Source organism: Catharus ustulatus, chromosome 7, assembly GCF_009819885.2.
Source record: "Catharus ustulatus isolate bCatUst1 chromosome 7, bCatUst1.pri.v2, whole genome shotgun sequence".
NCBI classification, from domain to species: Eukaryota; Metazoa; Chordata; class Aves; order Passeriformes; family Turdidae; genus Catharus; species Catharus ustulatus.
In genome coordinates, this window is record NC_046227.1 from 1134761 (window position 1) to 1150078 (window position 15318).

General features: G+C 45.6%; 3 protein-coding genes and 1 pseudogene across 3 annotated transcripts; all 4 read left to right on the forward strand.

Moving 5' to 3' along the window:
* Nucleotides 1–3399: 3399 nt before the first annotated feature.
* On the forward strand, nucleotides 3400–4356 carry LOC116998672 (UDP-glucuronosyltransferase 1A1-like). The gene has a single exon (XM_033064676.1). The coding sequence runs from the start codon at nucleotides 3400–3402 to the stop codon at nucleotides 4354–4356; it is 957 nt and encodes a 318-aa protein (XP_032920567.1).
* A 4635-nt stretch (nucleotides 4357–8991) lies between these two features.
* Nucleotides 8992–10389, forward strand: LOC116998673 (UDP-glucuronosyltransferase 1A1-like). The gene is made up of 2 exons (XM_033064677.1): nucleotides 8992–9843; nucleotides 10351–10389. Exons 1-2 carry the CDS (start codon nucleotides 8992–8994, stop codon nucleotides 10387–10389), a joined length of 891 nt encoding a protein of 296 aa, XP_032920568.1.
* A 748-nt stretch (nucleotides 10390–11137) lies between these two features.
* LOC116998674 lies at nucleotides 11138–12045 on the forward strand (annotated as a pseudogene).
* Nucleotides 12046–13357: 1312 nt separating this feature from the next.
* LOC116998675 (UDP-glucuronosyltransferase 1A1-like) lies at nucleotides 13358–14233 on the forward strand. The gene has a single exon (XM_033064678.1). It carries the CDS (start codon nucleotides 13358–13360, stop codon nucleotides 14231–14233), a length of 876 nt encoding a protein of 291 aa, XP_032920569.1.
* Nucleotides 14234–15318: the final 1085 nt, after the last annotated feature.

Consider the following 15318-nt stretch of genomic DNA (forward strand, 5'->3'; position numbering starts at 1 on the left):
ATTTGAATACTGCCCAGGAGCCACGTGTAAACAAGAGTAAAGTGACTCATGGGGGAGAAATGTCATCTGCCTGTTCACACACAGGGGTAAAGGCCTGGGCTGGTCATTAGTTCCCAGAAACATAATCCTATGAGAAGAATAAATAGTTCTACAAAGTTTATTGATCCCATTGATCAACAAGTAAGAAAAGAAAAAGGATTAAGGGGAGAGGAAGACAGAACAAGAGATTCAATATGGAGATTCATTCTCAGACAAGGAATCCACAGGCCTTTTTGTTACACCTTTTCCATAGTTTTTCACAGGCAGGGAAATAGGATAATGTGGTTTCATTCCAGATAAAACCTCCTCCCTGCTATATCTAATGTGGTCCTGTGGAAGAGTTGCTCTCAGCAGAAGGAGCTCAGACTTGTGCAGAGCTGGCTTTGCTAATTTCACCCAGCTGGGAATTCAGTCCTAAATTGCATAAGGATCATCAGAGACGTTGTGGGAGAACATGAGATTGCAGTTCCCAGATGCTGCTTAGCAGCCAAAAAGGCTTCAATTAAAAAAGCATTCCTCCATGGATAAACCTGATCCATCATCCAGAAACCAGGAACTCAAATTATATAGAATCACAGGCTGGTTTGGGTTGGAATTAATTTTTAAGCTCATGCCATTCCAGCTCTTGCCATGGACCGGGACATCTTCCACTATCCCAAGTTTCTCCAAACCTTGGCCAGCCTGGCCTAGGATACTTCCAAGGATCCACAGCTTCTCTGGGCATCACTCCCACACTCAGAATTGAGCAAACTTTTCCTGCTTGCAGGATCGAGAACATAAGTGGGTCAACAATCTCCCACTCACAGGGAAGAGTTTGAGAAAGCTTTAGTGCCTTTTGGAGCTGAAGCACTTGTAGGGTGAGGGGCCCAAACCCTGCAGAGCTGCTCCATCACTCCATGCCAGCTCCAAGAGCATCCCTGGAATAACCCTCACAACATTTATTGCTTCTGAGAGGAAAACAAACCTGCAGTTCTGGCTCAGCCAAGCCTTAATGTCCTTAGGTATGCAATGGGGAAGGCTTTCCTCCAAGCAGGCACCTGGCTCTCTCACATTTGGAATCCTCAGTTCCTCATCTCCTTGTTTGCACATAAAGCAGGAGCTGTTAAGCACAATACCCTTCAGAGCTGAGAGTGTTCCAGGTACCCTTTGCTACTCATTGTGAAAAACAAACACATAGAAACTTATCTGTTGCTATGGAAAATGAGCCTGGCTATTAATTTTCTCAACAATAATTACCCAGCTTAGATCTGACCTCAGCTGATCCTGTGATAATCTATGAACTTCATCCATTCTTTGTCTGTTGTCCCTTTATCTCTAATTTCTCTTGCCCTTCCTGTTGTTGACTCCCTTTTCCCACAGTTTTTGCCCTGATGGTCTGGTACGAAATACAGGAACTCTGTGGAGTCCATAAGAAAGTGTGGCCATTCTATGAAGAGACTTTTTCTGTTCTGGTCAAGGAAAATTAACTTGATTTGGCTGTTTTCAGACAACTGATTTGTCATTGAAAATCTGCTCAAGTGCAGAGTAGAAAAAACACCAAGCAGCATCTTCCAAGCTCATTTCATCAGCTCTTGTCACAGCACTTGCAATAAATTCTTTGCATCCAGATTTCCTGCATTTCCTGAGAATTATTTGTGAATCTGTTCAGCCTTCTGCTTTCAGTCTGTGCGGTCTCTCACCTCTCCAGCATTGGCCCTCTCCAGAAATTGGTTTTGCATGTCTAAGGGTGTTTCCCCCATGTCCAGTGTGACAGAGTGGACCTACTCAGTGTAGTAACAGCACTCTCTGGGTGTCATGAGACAAATCCCTTTGCCTCAGGCTATAAGGATGTGTTTCTCCTGACTGAGGATGCTGGGAGTCCCACCTCCATTTATGACCAGAATGGAAAAACTTTTATGCTGATGATAGTTTTTCATCATGAGGACTTCTTTAGCACCATCCAAAAGGCTTTGTTCTGGCATTGCTTTTCCTTTTACAAAGAGAAAACATTCCTGTAATGGGATTAATTGATGGTGTCACACCTTCTCCTAGATTTCGTCTTGCTCACAATACACAAAAGGGGTTTTCAAGACAGGAACCAAAGACCAAAACTCCTTCTTTGTGTCCCCATTCTGGCCTCCTCTCCCTTTCTTTGCCCATAACTCTTCCATTAGTTCACTTCTTTTTTTGCAATGTCAGGTGGAAAAAGACAATTAGGATTGTTCTCCTGAAATTTGGGATTGCGTGGTACATCCTGGTGCTGCTTTTGGAAAGCAGCTTCTCAGCAAAGTCTAAGATTTTCTACCAAGTTTGGGAAGAACCATGCAGAAACTGCATGGGAAAAAGAGCTCCCACAAGGATTTAAATATAAAAACTCCAGAATTTTTAGAAGAGGAAATTGTTTCCAGTATTCACCTACTTATAAACTTTCTTGAGAGGTTATCAACAGCATTAAACCCTCAGCCATTTATAACCAAGAAGGACCTGGACATGGTGTTGGGGTCATGAACTGGCCCAACATTGGCCATGAATGATTCATGATTTGTATTGAGAGAGGTGTTGTTGGTCTGTGTTATCTGGGGTGCAAGGGTGAAATGCTCTTTTGTAACTTCATTTTATACATGATAGGATAAGGGGTCAAGTTAAAGGTATATGGAGAGATGAGGAAAAATTTTCTGCTGTCTGCCGATCTTCCAACAAAACACAAGTTTGCATTAAGGAAAATTAATTTTCTCAGGTTTTTGACTATTGAAAATAAGATCAAAATCCAAACACCAGGTACTGCAAAACCACTGATTTCTCATCATAATCTTCACTGTAAGTTATGTTTTTCTAAACTACTTGCAGCAGATTCATTAGGGAAGAAAATACTTTTTAAAAATGCTAAATTACCTCAGTTTACAACAACTTTTTTCAGCCTCCTGTGACAGCGATGGAAATGCGTCCCTTCAGTGCTCTCTTGATAGGCACAGTTCTCCCATGAAAAACAGCAGTGTTTCTTAGCATCCACTCTGTGGCTGCATTTTCTTCACAGATTTTCCCTGCATTTTGTCATTAGACCTAGGGCGTGGTGGGCTGGTGGCAAGAATTGCCACAAAGCTGGGTCCTGCTGAGGGAAGAAGGTGGCATTGAACCAATAACCTTAGTGTGGTGTGTGTGAAGGTGACACACCTTTCTTGACTGTCGCCAAGCCACCTTTGGAGTCCAAACCTGCCCTTAATTGTTCCTAATCATTTATTGCTGTCATGGCATTGTTGCAAAGCTCTGATGACCTGAAATGGGAGGAGAGTCCAAAGGGCAGAGGTAGAGTATGGCTACAAAAGCTGGAAAAGCAGCCCTGGCCTCTCAGGTGCAAGGGTTCCTCTCTGCACAGCCCATACCATGCTTGTGGCACTGCTTCTCCCCTTATTGTGCCTCCTGAGCCCGGCTGCTGCTGGGAGGCTGCTGGTGATCCCCATGGAGGGCAGCCACTGGCTCAGTATGAAAAAAGTGCTGGTTGAGCTGAGCAAGAGAGGGCACGAAATCGTGGTCATTGCACCAGACAACAAAATCCTGATTGATTCCGCGGATATCTATGAACTGAAAACCTACCCTGTACCATTGACAAAAGAGGACATGGAAGAACACATACACGCTGCTACTGCAAGAGCTTTCAACCAAGAACCTTTCCTGGTGAGATTCTGGAAGCTTTTAGGAGATTATCGGAAGAGCGGGACTATGTTTCATGCTTCCTGCAAGTCCTTGCTGTACAACCAAGAGCTGATGAAGTACATCGGAGACAGTCACTTCGATGCCCTGCTCACGGATCCTGTGTCTCCTTGTGGGCAGATCATTGCCCTGCACTTCTCCATCCCCAGTGTTTTCTTCCTGCGGCTGGTCCCATGTGCCTTAGAGGTTCGCGCGGCTCAGGGCCCGGACCCGCCATCCTACGTCCCACGCATGTTCTCGGAAAACACGGACCACATGACCTTCTCCCAGAGGGTGAGGAACTTCCTGATTGCCCTTTCTGAGTCCTTCATCTGCAATATCGCCTATTCTCAATTTGAAGAGCTGGCCTCAGAGATCCTCCAAAAACCGATGACAATGACAGAGCTTTTAAGTCATGGATCGGTCTGGCTGCGGAGAATTGACTTTGTCTTTGAGTATCCCATGCCTGTCATGCCCAACATGGTTTTCATTGGAGGCATCCACTGTGGAGAGAAGAAGAAGCCGTTACCTCAGGTCAGTGGCTGGCTGGGAGAGGTTGTGGGAGTCACACACCTGCATGATCCAAATGAAGCATTTTATAGGGATGTATCTTATCTCTCTCTTGGAGAGAGACTGAAGAGCCTGAAGTGATGGCACAAGGGGAATGGCTTTGAGTTCCAGAGGAAAGGATCAGATGGGATATTGGGAAGAAATCTTCCCTGTGACAATGGCAAGGTCCTGACACAGATTTCACAGAGAGGCTGTGGCTGCCTGAACCCCTGGAAGTATCCAAGGCTGGGTTGGATGGTGCTTGAAGCAATCTGGGATAGTGGAAGTGTTCCTTGCCCATGGCAGGGGGTGAAACCATTCTGGGATTCTACCTAAGGATATAATTTAGATTAAGACCGTCTGTACAGCCAGTCCACATAAAAGCCTAAGCAGGAGCACAAAATATTTTTCTAGCTCCTTTCTTTAGGTATGCCCAACATGAGGATTTTGTTTGGTGAGGGCATCATGTGCTATGCTGTGTTTAATTTCAGCTGAAATCAGGCACAGAAGTTCTCAGGCAGGACTTAATGCCAAGATGGGCTGGTGAATTATAACAGCTCCTCCTATAGCTTTTTTCCTTACATAGAAGGCTGGAGAATATTTCTTCAAGACCAGTAGCTGCTTACCTAGTCAGAAAAATATCTCTCTGGGTCATGTGCAAGAGCATCATGTTCCCTGTTACATGACGGCAGTTTTGGAGTCAAAGGCTCATATTTTGTGGTGAAGGTGTTGGTCTAACAGCTTCTATGAAACCCAGCTGAAATCTCAACATCTGTTTTAAGACACATCCAGTTTGGATGGGGAAATTTTGATGGGTGGTTGCTGGGGAATCTGTGTTCTAAAAAGCCCTTGATTATCTCGATGGTGCTCAGGATGTACATTAGCTTCTTGCTGCATGTGATGTGTATTCTTGCTTGCTTGTGCTGTCAGTGGAACAGTCTCATGCAAAGCCAGCTGTGATGGATCTGTAGTTAGTATCATGCTGGTCTCTCAGCAATACATAATTTGGTTTCCTAAAAAGGAAAATTTTTATCTTTTGAACATTACTTAAAAATCAACAAACTCTACTCTTTTCTTCCCTTGAACTTTTTTCACTTGCAAACCTTCCCAAAGCCCTTAGAATGGATTCTTCTGGCCTAGCACCACTCTTACTCTTCCCTGAAATTCAAAGGCTTTTGTGAACATGAATGAGAGAAACTTCACAAGAAAAGAGATTTGGTTTCCACACCTTCCCCAGAGCCAACCTTCCCTACCCTCTGACTTTGCTTCACTCCTAGCACTTCCCTAAGCGCCAGCATTGAATTGTTAGTTTCTGTTGCTCTGCTTTTTCACAAAGGTCCCTTTCAAACTGTTACCAAGCCCCCCTTTTATCAGGGCAGTGCATTTTGCTGTCTCTTCTCTCCATCAGAGCTGAGGGACGAAGCCAGGCAGGTCCTCTGGGAAAGCAGCAAGATATCTATCCTGCCTGCAGGCAAAGCCATGTAGCAGCTCCAGCATGGAACCAAACTCTTCTCTGAGGGCAAGGCTCCCTCTCTCTCTTTTTTTTTTTTTCAAGAAGTAGAGATTAAAGTCCAGCAGCAATATTTATTGCGGAAATATTGATTATTCACTCCTGATTTCTTCCTGTCACTCCCGGAAGGAGAAAATGATGGAGAAAGATAGGTCAGTATGAGAACAAGGAGTGGTGTGCATGGCAGCATCAACCCAGTGGTTTTCCTTCACTGATGCAAACACCTCTGCTTCTCCAGTGGATTAAATTCATACCCGGTGGTGTTCCTGGCTCCAGTGCTGAGTCATATGTAAATTCCAGAACCTCTTGTGCTGTATAGTGGCACACTTTTATAATTTTAAACATAAAATTGCTAAGCATTTCAGACCAGCTGTATAATGCTTCTCAAAAAGAAGGAAAGAAATAAAACTTTTTAATACCTGCTTTCAGCAAACCTAGTTACTTCCAAGTGCCAGCACTATCCTTGGGGGTTTATTTTGGCAAAGCCTGATTTTATTTTCAATCCAGCATCAATCAGCACAGATTGAGGTGGAAGGCAGTCTCACTTACCAAGCCCAGTTCTGCCCAACCCAAACTAATTTATCAGTTAAATGGTTTATCAATGCATTCAGTGGTTACCTGTGAATGGTTCTGTTGGAAAAGCCCAGTCATTAGGGGGAATGTGGGAATCTGGCAGGGAGCTGTGGCTGTATTTAAAAGCTACTAGGTTGGAGCAGATGAGCAGGATTTGGATTTCTGGGAACATGGCTCCTGTGGGTAAATACAGCTACTCAGCTTTGGTGAGGATTCTGCTTTTCCTGTCCCTGCTGTGCTCGACCGGTGGTGGGAAGCTGCTGGTGGTGCCCATGGATGAGAGTCACTGACTTAGCCTGCACTCACTGCTGATGGTCCTGAGCCAGAAAGGCCACCAAATTGTCACCATGGCACCAGAAACAAACTCGAGCCTGGAGGCATCCGCACGTTACACCCTCAAAAGGTATCCAGTGCCATTATGTAGGGATGAGCTGAGAGTATGTATGCACTCCCTTGGGAATTATTTTTCTGAAAGAAAACCTTTTCATCAAAGAATTACTACTCTCCTTGAAAAAGTCTGGTTCATCTCCAAGCTGTACACCTCCTCCTGCAGCAATCTGCTGCGCAACAAGGATCTGATGCAGTATCTCCAAAGCAGTAAATTCAACTTAGTTCTCAGAGATCCTCCTGTACCATGTCGACAAATCCTGGCTCTGCATTTCTCAGTCCCATCTGTTTTCTCTCTCCAGGTATTTCCCTGCAGTTCATATTTGCAGATTGCTCAGTGCCCAGACCTGCCTTCCTACATCCCAAGAACATTTATGGACAGTTTAGACCACCAGGTGTTAATCCAGCATGTGAAAACTCAGTTCTCAAGTTCATAGATTCCTTTCTTTACCATTTTGCCTATTTTCCATTTAAACATCTGGCCTAAGATGTTCTTCACAGACAAATAACAGTGAAGGAGCTCTTAAGCCATGGATCCATTTGGCTTGAAAGAACAGATTTTCGATTTGAGTATCCCATGGCAGTGATGCCCAACATAGTTTTTATTGAAGGTATAAACTGTGGGAAGAAAAAGCCATTATCTCAGATTGGTGATTGCCATGGTAAAATATATGAATGTTTAATGCTGTTTTCAAATGCTTTGTCTGACTATAACGCTGTCCATGCATTGGTTTTACTGTCACAATTGATTTTTAAAAATAGGAAATCTTTTTAGTTAATAGACCCACTCTTTCATAATTAAGAAATGAAGCATCATAATGCACCAAGTGGTAGATAATGTTCTGGTTGCTCTGACAGCATCTGCATGAGCTTATGCTGCCTTCCCATAAGTTTCCCTACAAAGGATGCGCCCAGAGCCGCAGTAGTTTGATAAATGTCCTTTAAAATATTCTGATATAGGCTATTAACCTCAACACTAAATTATTCTATTGTCAAAATTACTTCTGTACAATAACTTTCATGATTAAGGCTTGTCTGCAAATCCTGTCTGTGCATTAATATTGTTCGCTTTCGTGGCCAAGGGGCAAACTCTCCCCAGATTAATCTAGAATGGTATTTCTGAGTTACTAACTCAGTTTTAAGTGCAGTTGGCAAAAAACATGGATGTGTCCTTCCTCCTTCCAACCCCTACTTCTTCCTTCCAAAAAGAGGCCTTGCAGGGAAATGAACCAGTGAGCCAATTTTCCATTTACCATTTCCCATGTGAAGTTGTAATGTTTTTTCTAATCTTTTGCAAACAGAAAACAATATGGAATGGCAGAGGAGGAATTATCTTACACTGAAAATTCTTGTTTGGAAAATTAATGATCTGTTAATTAGCTCTTTTGAGCAGACCACTTGTAGAAGATTCCCTCATTTACTTGAATCATAAAATGACTCCTAGGAGGGTCTATTCCATGGCACAGAGGTGAGGCTGACAAGTTGGTAGTTCTCAGGGGATTCCTTTCTGTCCTTTTAAAAGGTGGGTGTGAAGTTTCCCTTTTCCCAGTCACTGTGACTTCACCTAACTGCCAGGATTTTTCAAATATCACAGAGAGTGACTTGGTAACTCCATCAACCAATTCCCTCAGGACTCTTGGATGCATCTCATGGGGTCTCATGTATTTGGGTCATCAGGTGTCCTTATGTCTGGATTCCTCAAGTGGTTAACTACATGATCTTCCCTTACACTGGGTGGAATTTTGCTCCCCCAGCCCAATCTTGCTATTCATAGACTCAAGAGGTGTGGGAAGAGAGGTTTCCAGTGAAGGCTGAGGCAAGAAAAATTCTTGATTCCCTCAGTCTTCACATTGTCTATTGTTACCAGTTTCCTAGTCTTGCTTACTGGGGGAGAAATGCTTCCTTTGACCTTCTTGTTGTGGCTGATAGACCCATAGTAGCCCTTCTTATTATTTTCAGCCAGGCCAAGTTCAGCTCCAGCTGCACCTTGGACTTCCTGACCTCCTCCCAGGCAGCATTCCTCGAACTCCAGTGTTCCTCCAATACAGAGAGGGGGTGTTTCCCAGGGTAGCTCCTGCCCTGATTGGTGTCTGCCAAATAGGGTGAAGGTTAACAGCTTTTCTGCCACCTTTGCCATGTCTGTGTTTAAATATTTACCAAATGCAAATAAGTCTAAAGATCATCCATAAAAACCAGAGACCAGATCACTTAAAAACACTAAGCTGGACATCTCCATCCCTGGAGGCACTCACCTGATCCCTGCAGGAATGGCCCCGGGGCTCAGTCCTTCCCCACAAGTTGTGGTTCTGCTCCTGTCCCTGCTAGGTCTGGCTGCTGCTGGGAAGCTCCTGGTGCTGCCGGCAGACGGGAGCCACTGGCTCAGCATGCGGGAGGTGGTGGACATGCTCCAGCAGAAGGGACATGAGGTGGTCGTGGTGGCACCTGAAGTCACTATGCGCATCAAGACATCAAAGAGTTTTGTGATGAAAGTGTACTCGGTCCCTTACACAGAGGAAGATTTGAAGAAAGAATTCCAGGCATTTTTTCATTTTTCATTTGAACAAGGATCTTTTCTGGAAAGATTTGTTAAAGCATACCAAGGTATTAAAAGAATCACGAATTTTGGGGTAACCAGCTGTGGACATCTCCTGCAAAACAAGGAGCTCATCAGGTACCTTGAGGAGAGCAAGTTTGATGCTGTCCTTACAGACCCTGTCCTACTGTGTGGGGCGATCCTGGCGAAGCATCTTTCACTTCCTTCTGTGTATTTCTTACGAGGAATCCCGTGTGGGTTAGATTTTGATGCCACTCAGTGTCCCAGGCCCCCCTCCTATGTCCCCAGGGGATTTACACAACTTACAGACCACATGACCTTTCTCCAGCGGGTGAAGAATCTACTTCATGACATCCCAGATATTTTTCTCTGTGATTTTGCCTTTGAACCCTACTCAAAACTTGCTTCTGAGTTCCTCCAGAGGGATGTGACTGTGCAGGATCTCTTACGCCAGGCTTCAGTTTGGCTCTTGAGGTCAGAATTTGTTTTAGAGTATCCAAGGCCTTTGATGCCCAACATCATTCCAATTGGAGGAGTAAATTGTGCTCACAAGGAGCTGTCTCAGGTGGGTCTGATTTTAATTCAAGACTTGATTGTTTTCTGTGATCAGAAGGGGAGAATTTTTACAGGCAATAGACACTGAGTTTCCGTTTCTGGTGAGTGAGATGAATCCTTGTCAAAGGAACTGATTTTCTCTCCTTCTTCCTGATTTTCCACTTCCTGTGTGTGTAGCAGTTCCTTATGGTTTTTAAAGGGTGCTCAGCTGAAGGGAATCAACAGGGTTTTCTGGTTATGGTCTCTGATGGGACATAGATGCCACCAGCAAGGTGACTAAATCTCATGGCTAGAGCGGGTCTGATTTGACGTATCCAGCACAGTTTGACTGGCACTGAGGCTTTGGGTTTGGGTGCAGCCTTGGAGATGATGCCAAACTTCGGGTTGCCTGGGCTGCTGGCAAGAGCCCTGTGCAGTGTTCCTCCTGGAGAGCCTCCTCTGCTGCTCCAGGAGAGAGCATGGATAGTTGGGTGAGTTCTTTTGGCGCCCTTAATTTCTCTTCAATCTTAATCCGTAGGATTGTTGTGATGAGTTCAGGGATCATAAAGCCCAATAAGTGGGAATTCCACCCATCCCCAAGTGTGAGGAGACAATGACACCTTACAGACATCCGCATGCACACTGGGAATGGCCACGTGAGCATTCACACAACTCCACCACTGCTGGACACCACTGGTGCTTTGTCAGTGACAAAAACAAAGGCAGAATTAGGCCCTGAATTGTTCTGTGGGAAGTCTCCCTCACAGAGTGCTCATGAAGGTCTGTTCATAAACTGGCATCATTCTTCCATCTCTTCTGTCTTCATATTCAAAAACCCATCTTAAAGAGATGTCCCATAACAGCTGTGGGGGTCTCAGTCACCCAGACATGAGTTTTCCATGAGAACAGGACAAGGGACAACCTAACCTGGGCAGAAGGAGAAGCCTCTTCTGTGCTGAATGGTGATGTGCATGTGTCACATCCCCTGCATGTGACACGTCACTCACATGAGCAGAACTGCAGCCAGAGGAATGGTATCCAAAGTGCAGTCCCAGGAGTAACCCCTGCCTCCCTGTAGGGTACTCTGGACTGTTCTGATAGAGACAGGTTGAGATATTTGTTGGTTCTATGGACTTGGCAGGAATTCCATGCCTTTTTGCAGACTTTCATCATAGCAGGGATTACACATTTACCACCCAGCACATTAAATAAGTACCCAAAGCTGGGCTGTGGCACACATTATCTGAAGGCGTGGAGCAGACACCAGTGCTCTGGTGCTGCTGTGGGTTTCCTTCCCTGGAGACCTTACCCTGATATCTGCAGGAATGGCCCCGGGACTCAGTCCTTCCCCACCAGTTGTGGTTCTACTCCTGTCCCTGCTTGGTCTGGCTACTGCTGGGAATCTCCTGGTGACGCACGTGGATGGGAGCCCCTGGCTCAGCGTTCAGGGAGTACTGAACAGACTGAGGCAGAAGGGACACGAGGTGGTTGTGCTGGCACCTGAAATCTCCGTGCACATCAAGCCATCTGAGAACTATGAGATGAAAATGTACTCAGTACCCTACACAAAGGAAGTTCTCGAGAAAGATATGTAGACGTATTTTCATCTTTTATTTGAAGAGGGATCTTTTTTTGGAAGATTTTTTAAAGTATGTGAAAGCACAAAAAGATTCAATAATTTTGGGCTCTCGCAAAACAAGGAGCTCATCAGGTACCTTGAGGAGAGCAAGTTTGATGCTGTCTTTACAGACCCTTTCCTACCCTGTGGGGCAATCCTGGCAGAGCATCTTTCACTTCCTTCTGTGCATTTTTTATGAGGAATCCCATGCGGTTTAGATTTTGATGCCACTCAGTGTCCCAATCCCTCCTTCCTATGTTCCAGGGTCTTTTTTATCTTAGAGACCACAATACCTTTCTCCAGCAAATGATGAATCTGCTCCATGACATCCCAGAGATATTTCTCCGTGATTTTCCTGTTGAACCCTACTCAAAACTGGCTTCCAGGTTCCTGCAGCGGGAGGTGACTGTGCAGGACCTCTTACGGAAGGGCTCTGTTTGGCTCTTCAGGTTAGATTTTGTGCTTGACTATCCAAGACCCGTGATGCCCAACATCATTCCAATTGGAGGACTAAACTGTTCTCCGAGGAAGCAGAAGGAGCTACCTCAGGTTGGTCTGGTTTTAATCCATACCTTGATGGATTTCTGTGTTCAGGAGGGTGGATTTCTGTTTTAGGATAGGAATCTAGTTCCAATTTTGATTCCCGATATGATTTTATTTCTCTGATTTCTTCCAGACTTTCCACATTCTGTGTAGGCATCTTTCCTTATGGTTTTTAAATGCTGCTCAGTTGTTGGTGAACACCAGGATCTTCTAGTGAGAGTTTGTGGTGGGACATTGAGTGCGGCAGCCAAGGGATAGTTGAAACTTGTGGAAAGTATGAAAAATTGCTGGGTTCCATTACTAAACAGCTCCCACAGGTATTCCCAGAAAAGCTTAACAACTCCTTTTTGATGGACATGCCCAGCTCTCATGCCTGGAGCAGGTCTAATTCGACACATCCAGCATAGCTTGACTGGCACTGAGGCTTTGGGTTTGGGTGCAGCCTTGGAGATGATGCCAAACTTCGGGTTGCCTGGGCTGCTGGCAAGAGCCCTGTGCAGTGTTCCTCCTGGAGAGCCTCCTCTACTGCTCCAGGGGAGAGCATGGATAGTTGGGTGAGTTCTTTGGGTGCCCTGGCTTTCTCTTCACTCTTACTCCTTAGGATTGTTGTGATGAGGGCTGGGAAGCCCGATATGTGGCAATTCCACCCATCCCCAAGCGTGGAGGAGACAATGACACCTTACAGACATCTCCATGCACACTGGGATTGGCCACATGAGCATTCACACAACTCCACCATTGATGGACACCACTGGTGCTTTGTCAGTGACAAAAACAAAGGCAGAATTAGGTCCTGAATTGTTTTGTGGAAAGTTTCCCTCACAGAGTGCTCATGAAGGTCTGTTCAGAAACCTGGCATCATTCTTCTATCTCCTCTGTCTTCATATCCTATAAAACATCTTAAAGAGCTGTGCCAGAATGGCTGTGGGGTCTCAGTCACCCAGACATGAGTTTTCCATGAGAGCAGGGTATGGAACAGCTTAACCTGGTCAGAAGAGAAGCCTCTTCTGGGCTGAATGGTGATGTGCATGTGTCAAATCTCCTACATGTGACACATCTCCACATGTAAAGAAGTCCATCCAGAGGAAAGGAATCCAAAGTGCAGTCCCAGGAGTAACCCCTGCCTCCCTGTAGGGTATTCTGGACTGTTCTTCTGATAGAGAAATGAAGAGAAATTTGTCGGTTCTATGGACTTGGCAGGAATTCCATGCCTTTTTGCATCTTTTTATCATATCAGGGATTACACATTTACCACCCAGTACATTAAATAAGGACCCAAAGTTGGGCTGTGGCACACATTATCTGAAGGCGTGGAGTGGACACCAGTGCTCTGGTGCTGCCGTGGGTTTCCTTCCCTGGAGGCATTCACCTTATCCCTGCAGGAATGGCCCCGGGGCTCAGTCCTTCCCCACCAGTTGTGGTTCTGCTCCTGTCCCTGCTGGGTCTGGCTACTGCTGGGAAGCTCCTGGTGACGCACGTGGATGGGAGCCCATGGCTCAGCGTTCAGGAAGTGCTGAACACACTGAGGCAGAAGGGACACGAGGTCGTTGTGCTGGCACCTGAAGTCTCCGTGCACATCAAGCCATCTGAGAACTATGAGATGAAAATGTACTCAGTCCCATACACAAAGGAAGAGCTCGAGAAAGATATGAAGGCGTATTTTCATCTTTTATTTGAAGAGGGATCTTTTTTTGGAAGATTTTTTAACGTATTTGAAAGTACTAAAAGAGTCACTAATTTTGGGCTCTCCAACTGTGAACAGCTCTTGCAAAACAAAGAGCTCATCAGGTACCTTGAGGAGAGTAAGTTTGATGCTGTCTTTACAGACCCTTTCCTAACCTGTGGGGCAATCTTGGCAGAGCATCTTTCAATTCCTGCCATATTTTTCTATAGATTTGTCCCGTGTGAGTTAGATTTTGAAGCCACTCAGTGTCCCAGTCCTCCTTCCTATGTGCCCAGGGCATTTTCAGACAATGCAGACCACATGACCTTTCTCCAGCGAGTGATGAATCTGCTCTACGACATCCCTAATATTTTTCTCTGTGATTTTGCCTATAAACCCTATTCAAAACTGGCTTCTGCGTTCCTGCAGCGGGAGGTGACTGTGCAGGATCTCTTACGGAAGGGCTCTGTTTGGCTCTTCAGGTTAGATTTTGTGCTTGACTATCCAAGACCCGTGATGCCCAACATCATTCCAATTGGAGGACTGAACTGTTCTCCGAAGAAGCACAGGGAACTGCCTGAGGTGGGTCTGGTTTAAATCCATGCCTTGATTGATTTCTGTGTTCAGGAGGGTGGATTTCTGTGTTGGGACAGGAATTGAGTTCCCATTTCTGGTGTGTGAGGGGAATCCTCATGAAAGGAACTGTTTTTCTCTCATTTCTTCCTGACTTTCCATTTCCTGTGAAGGGAGGTGTTCCTTCTGTCTTTTCAGAGGTTCTCTGTTTTAATGAAACACCAGGGTCCTCTAGTGAGCATGCACTAAGGATCTCTGATGGAACCTTGATTCTGCCAGCTAAAGGGATTGTGAGAATTAGTTGATAGTGGGACAAAGTTTTGGATTTGTATACTGATTGGTCCTCATGGGATCTCCCAGAAGACCTTAAAAACACTTTGCTGGCTCCAAAGCCCATCCCTGATGCCCGGAGTGGTCTGATTTGACACAACCAGCGCAGCTGGACTGGCACTGAGTGTTTGGGTGCAGCCTTGTGCATGCACCAATTGATCCAATGTGCCGTGTGCTTGGGTTCCTTGGGCTGCTGCCAAGAGCCCTGTGTAGTGTTCCTCCTGGAGAGCCTCCTCTGCTGCTCCAGTGGTGAGGCCGAAATGTTGGGTGAGGTGTTTTGCTGCTCTGGCATTCTCTTTGCTCATATTCCTTAGGATTTCTGGGGTGTGAGGTAGGATCACAAAGTCACTATGGCAATTCCACCCATGCCCAAGTGTGGAGGTGGCTGTGACAGCTTGCAGACATCGCCGTGCACACTGGGATTGGCCATGTGAGCATTCACACAACTCCACCACTGCTGGACTCTCTTGGGGCCATTGTCAGTGACCAAAAGAAAGCCAAAATTAGGCCCTGAATTGTTCTGTGGAAAGTCCCTCTCAAAAGTGCTCCTAAATGTCTGGTCAAACCTCCCAGCTTACAAAGCCAACCCTTGCATGCCCTGATACAAGTCTGGGGCACTGGACGTGTTTCCTGCTTGATGTGGGTCACACGTCCTGCAGAAACCTGGCCTCATCCTTCCACCTTCTGTGTCTTCTCAGCCTGGAAACTGTTGTAAAAGAACTGTTCAACAGCTTCCATGGGGTCTGGGTCATCTAGACTTGAGTTTTCCAAGAGAGAGG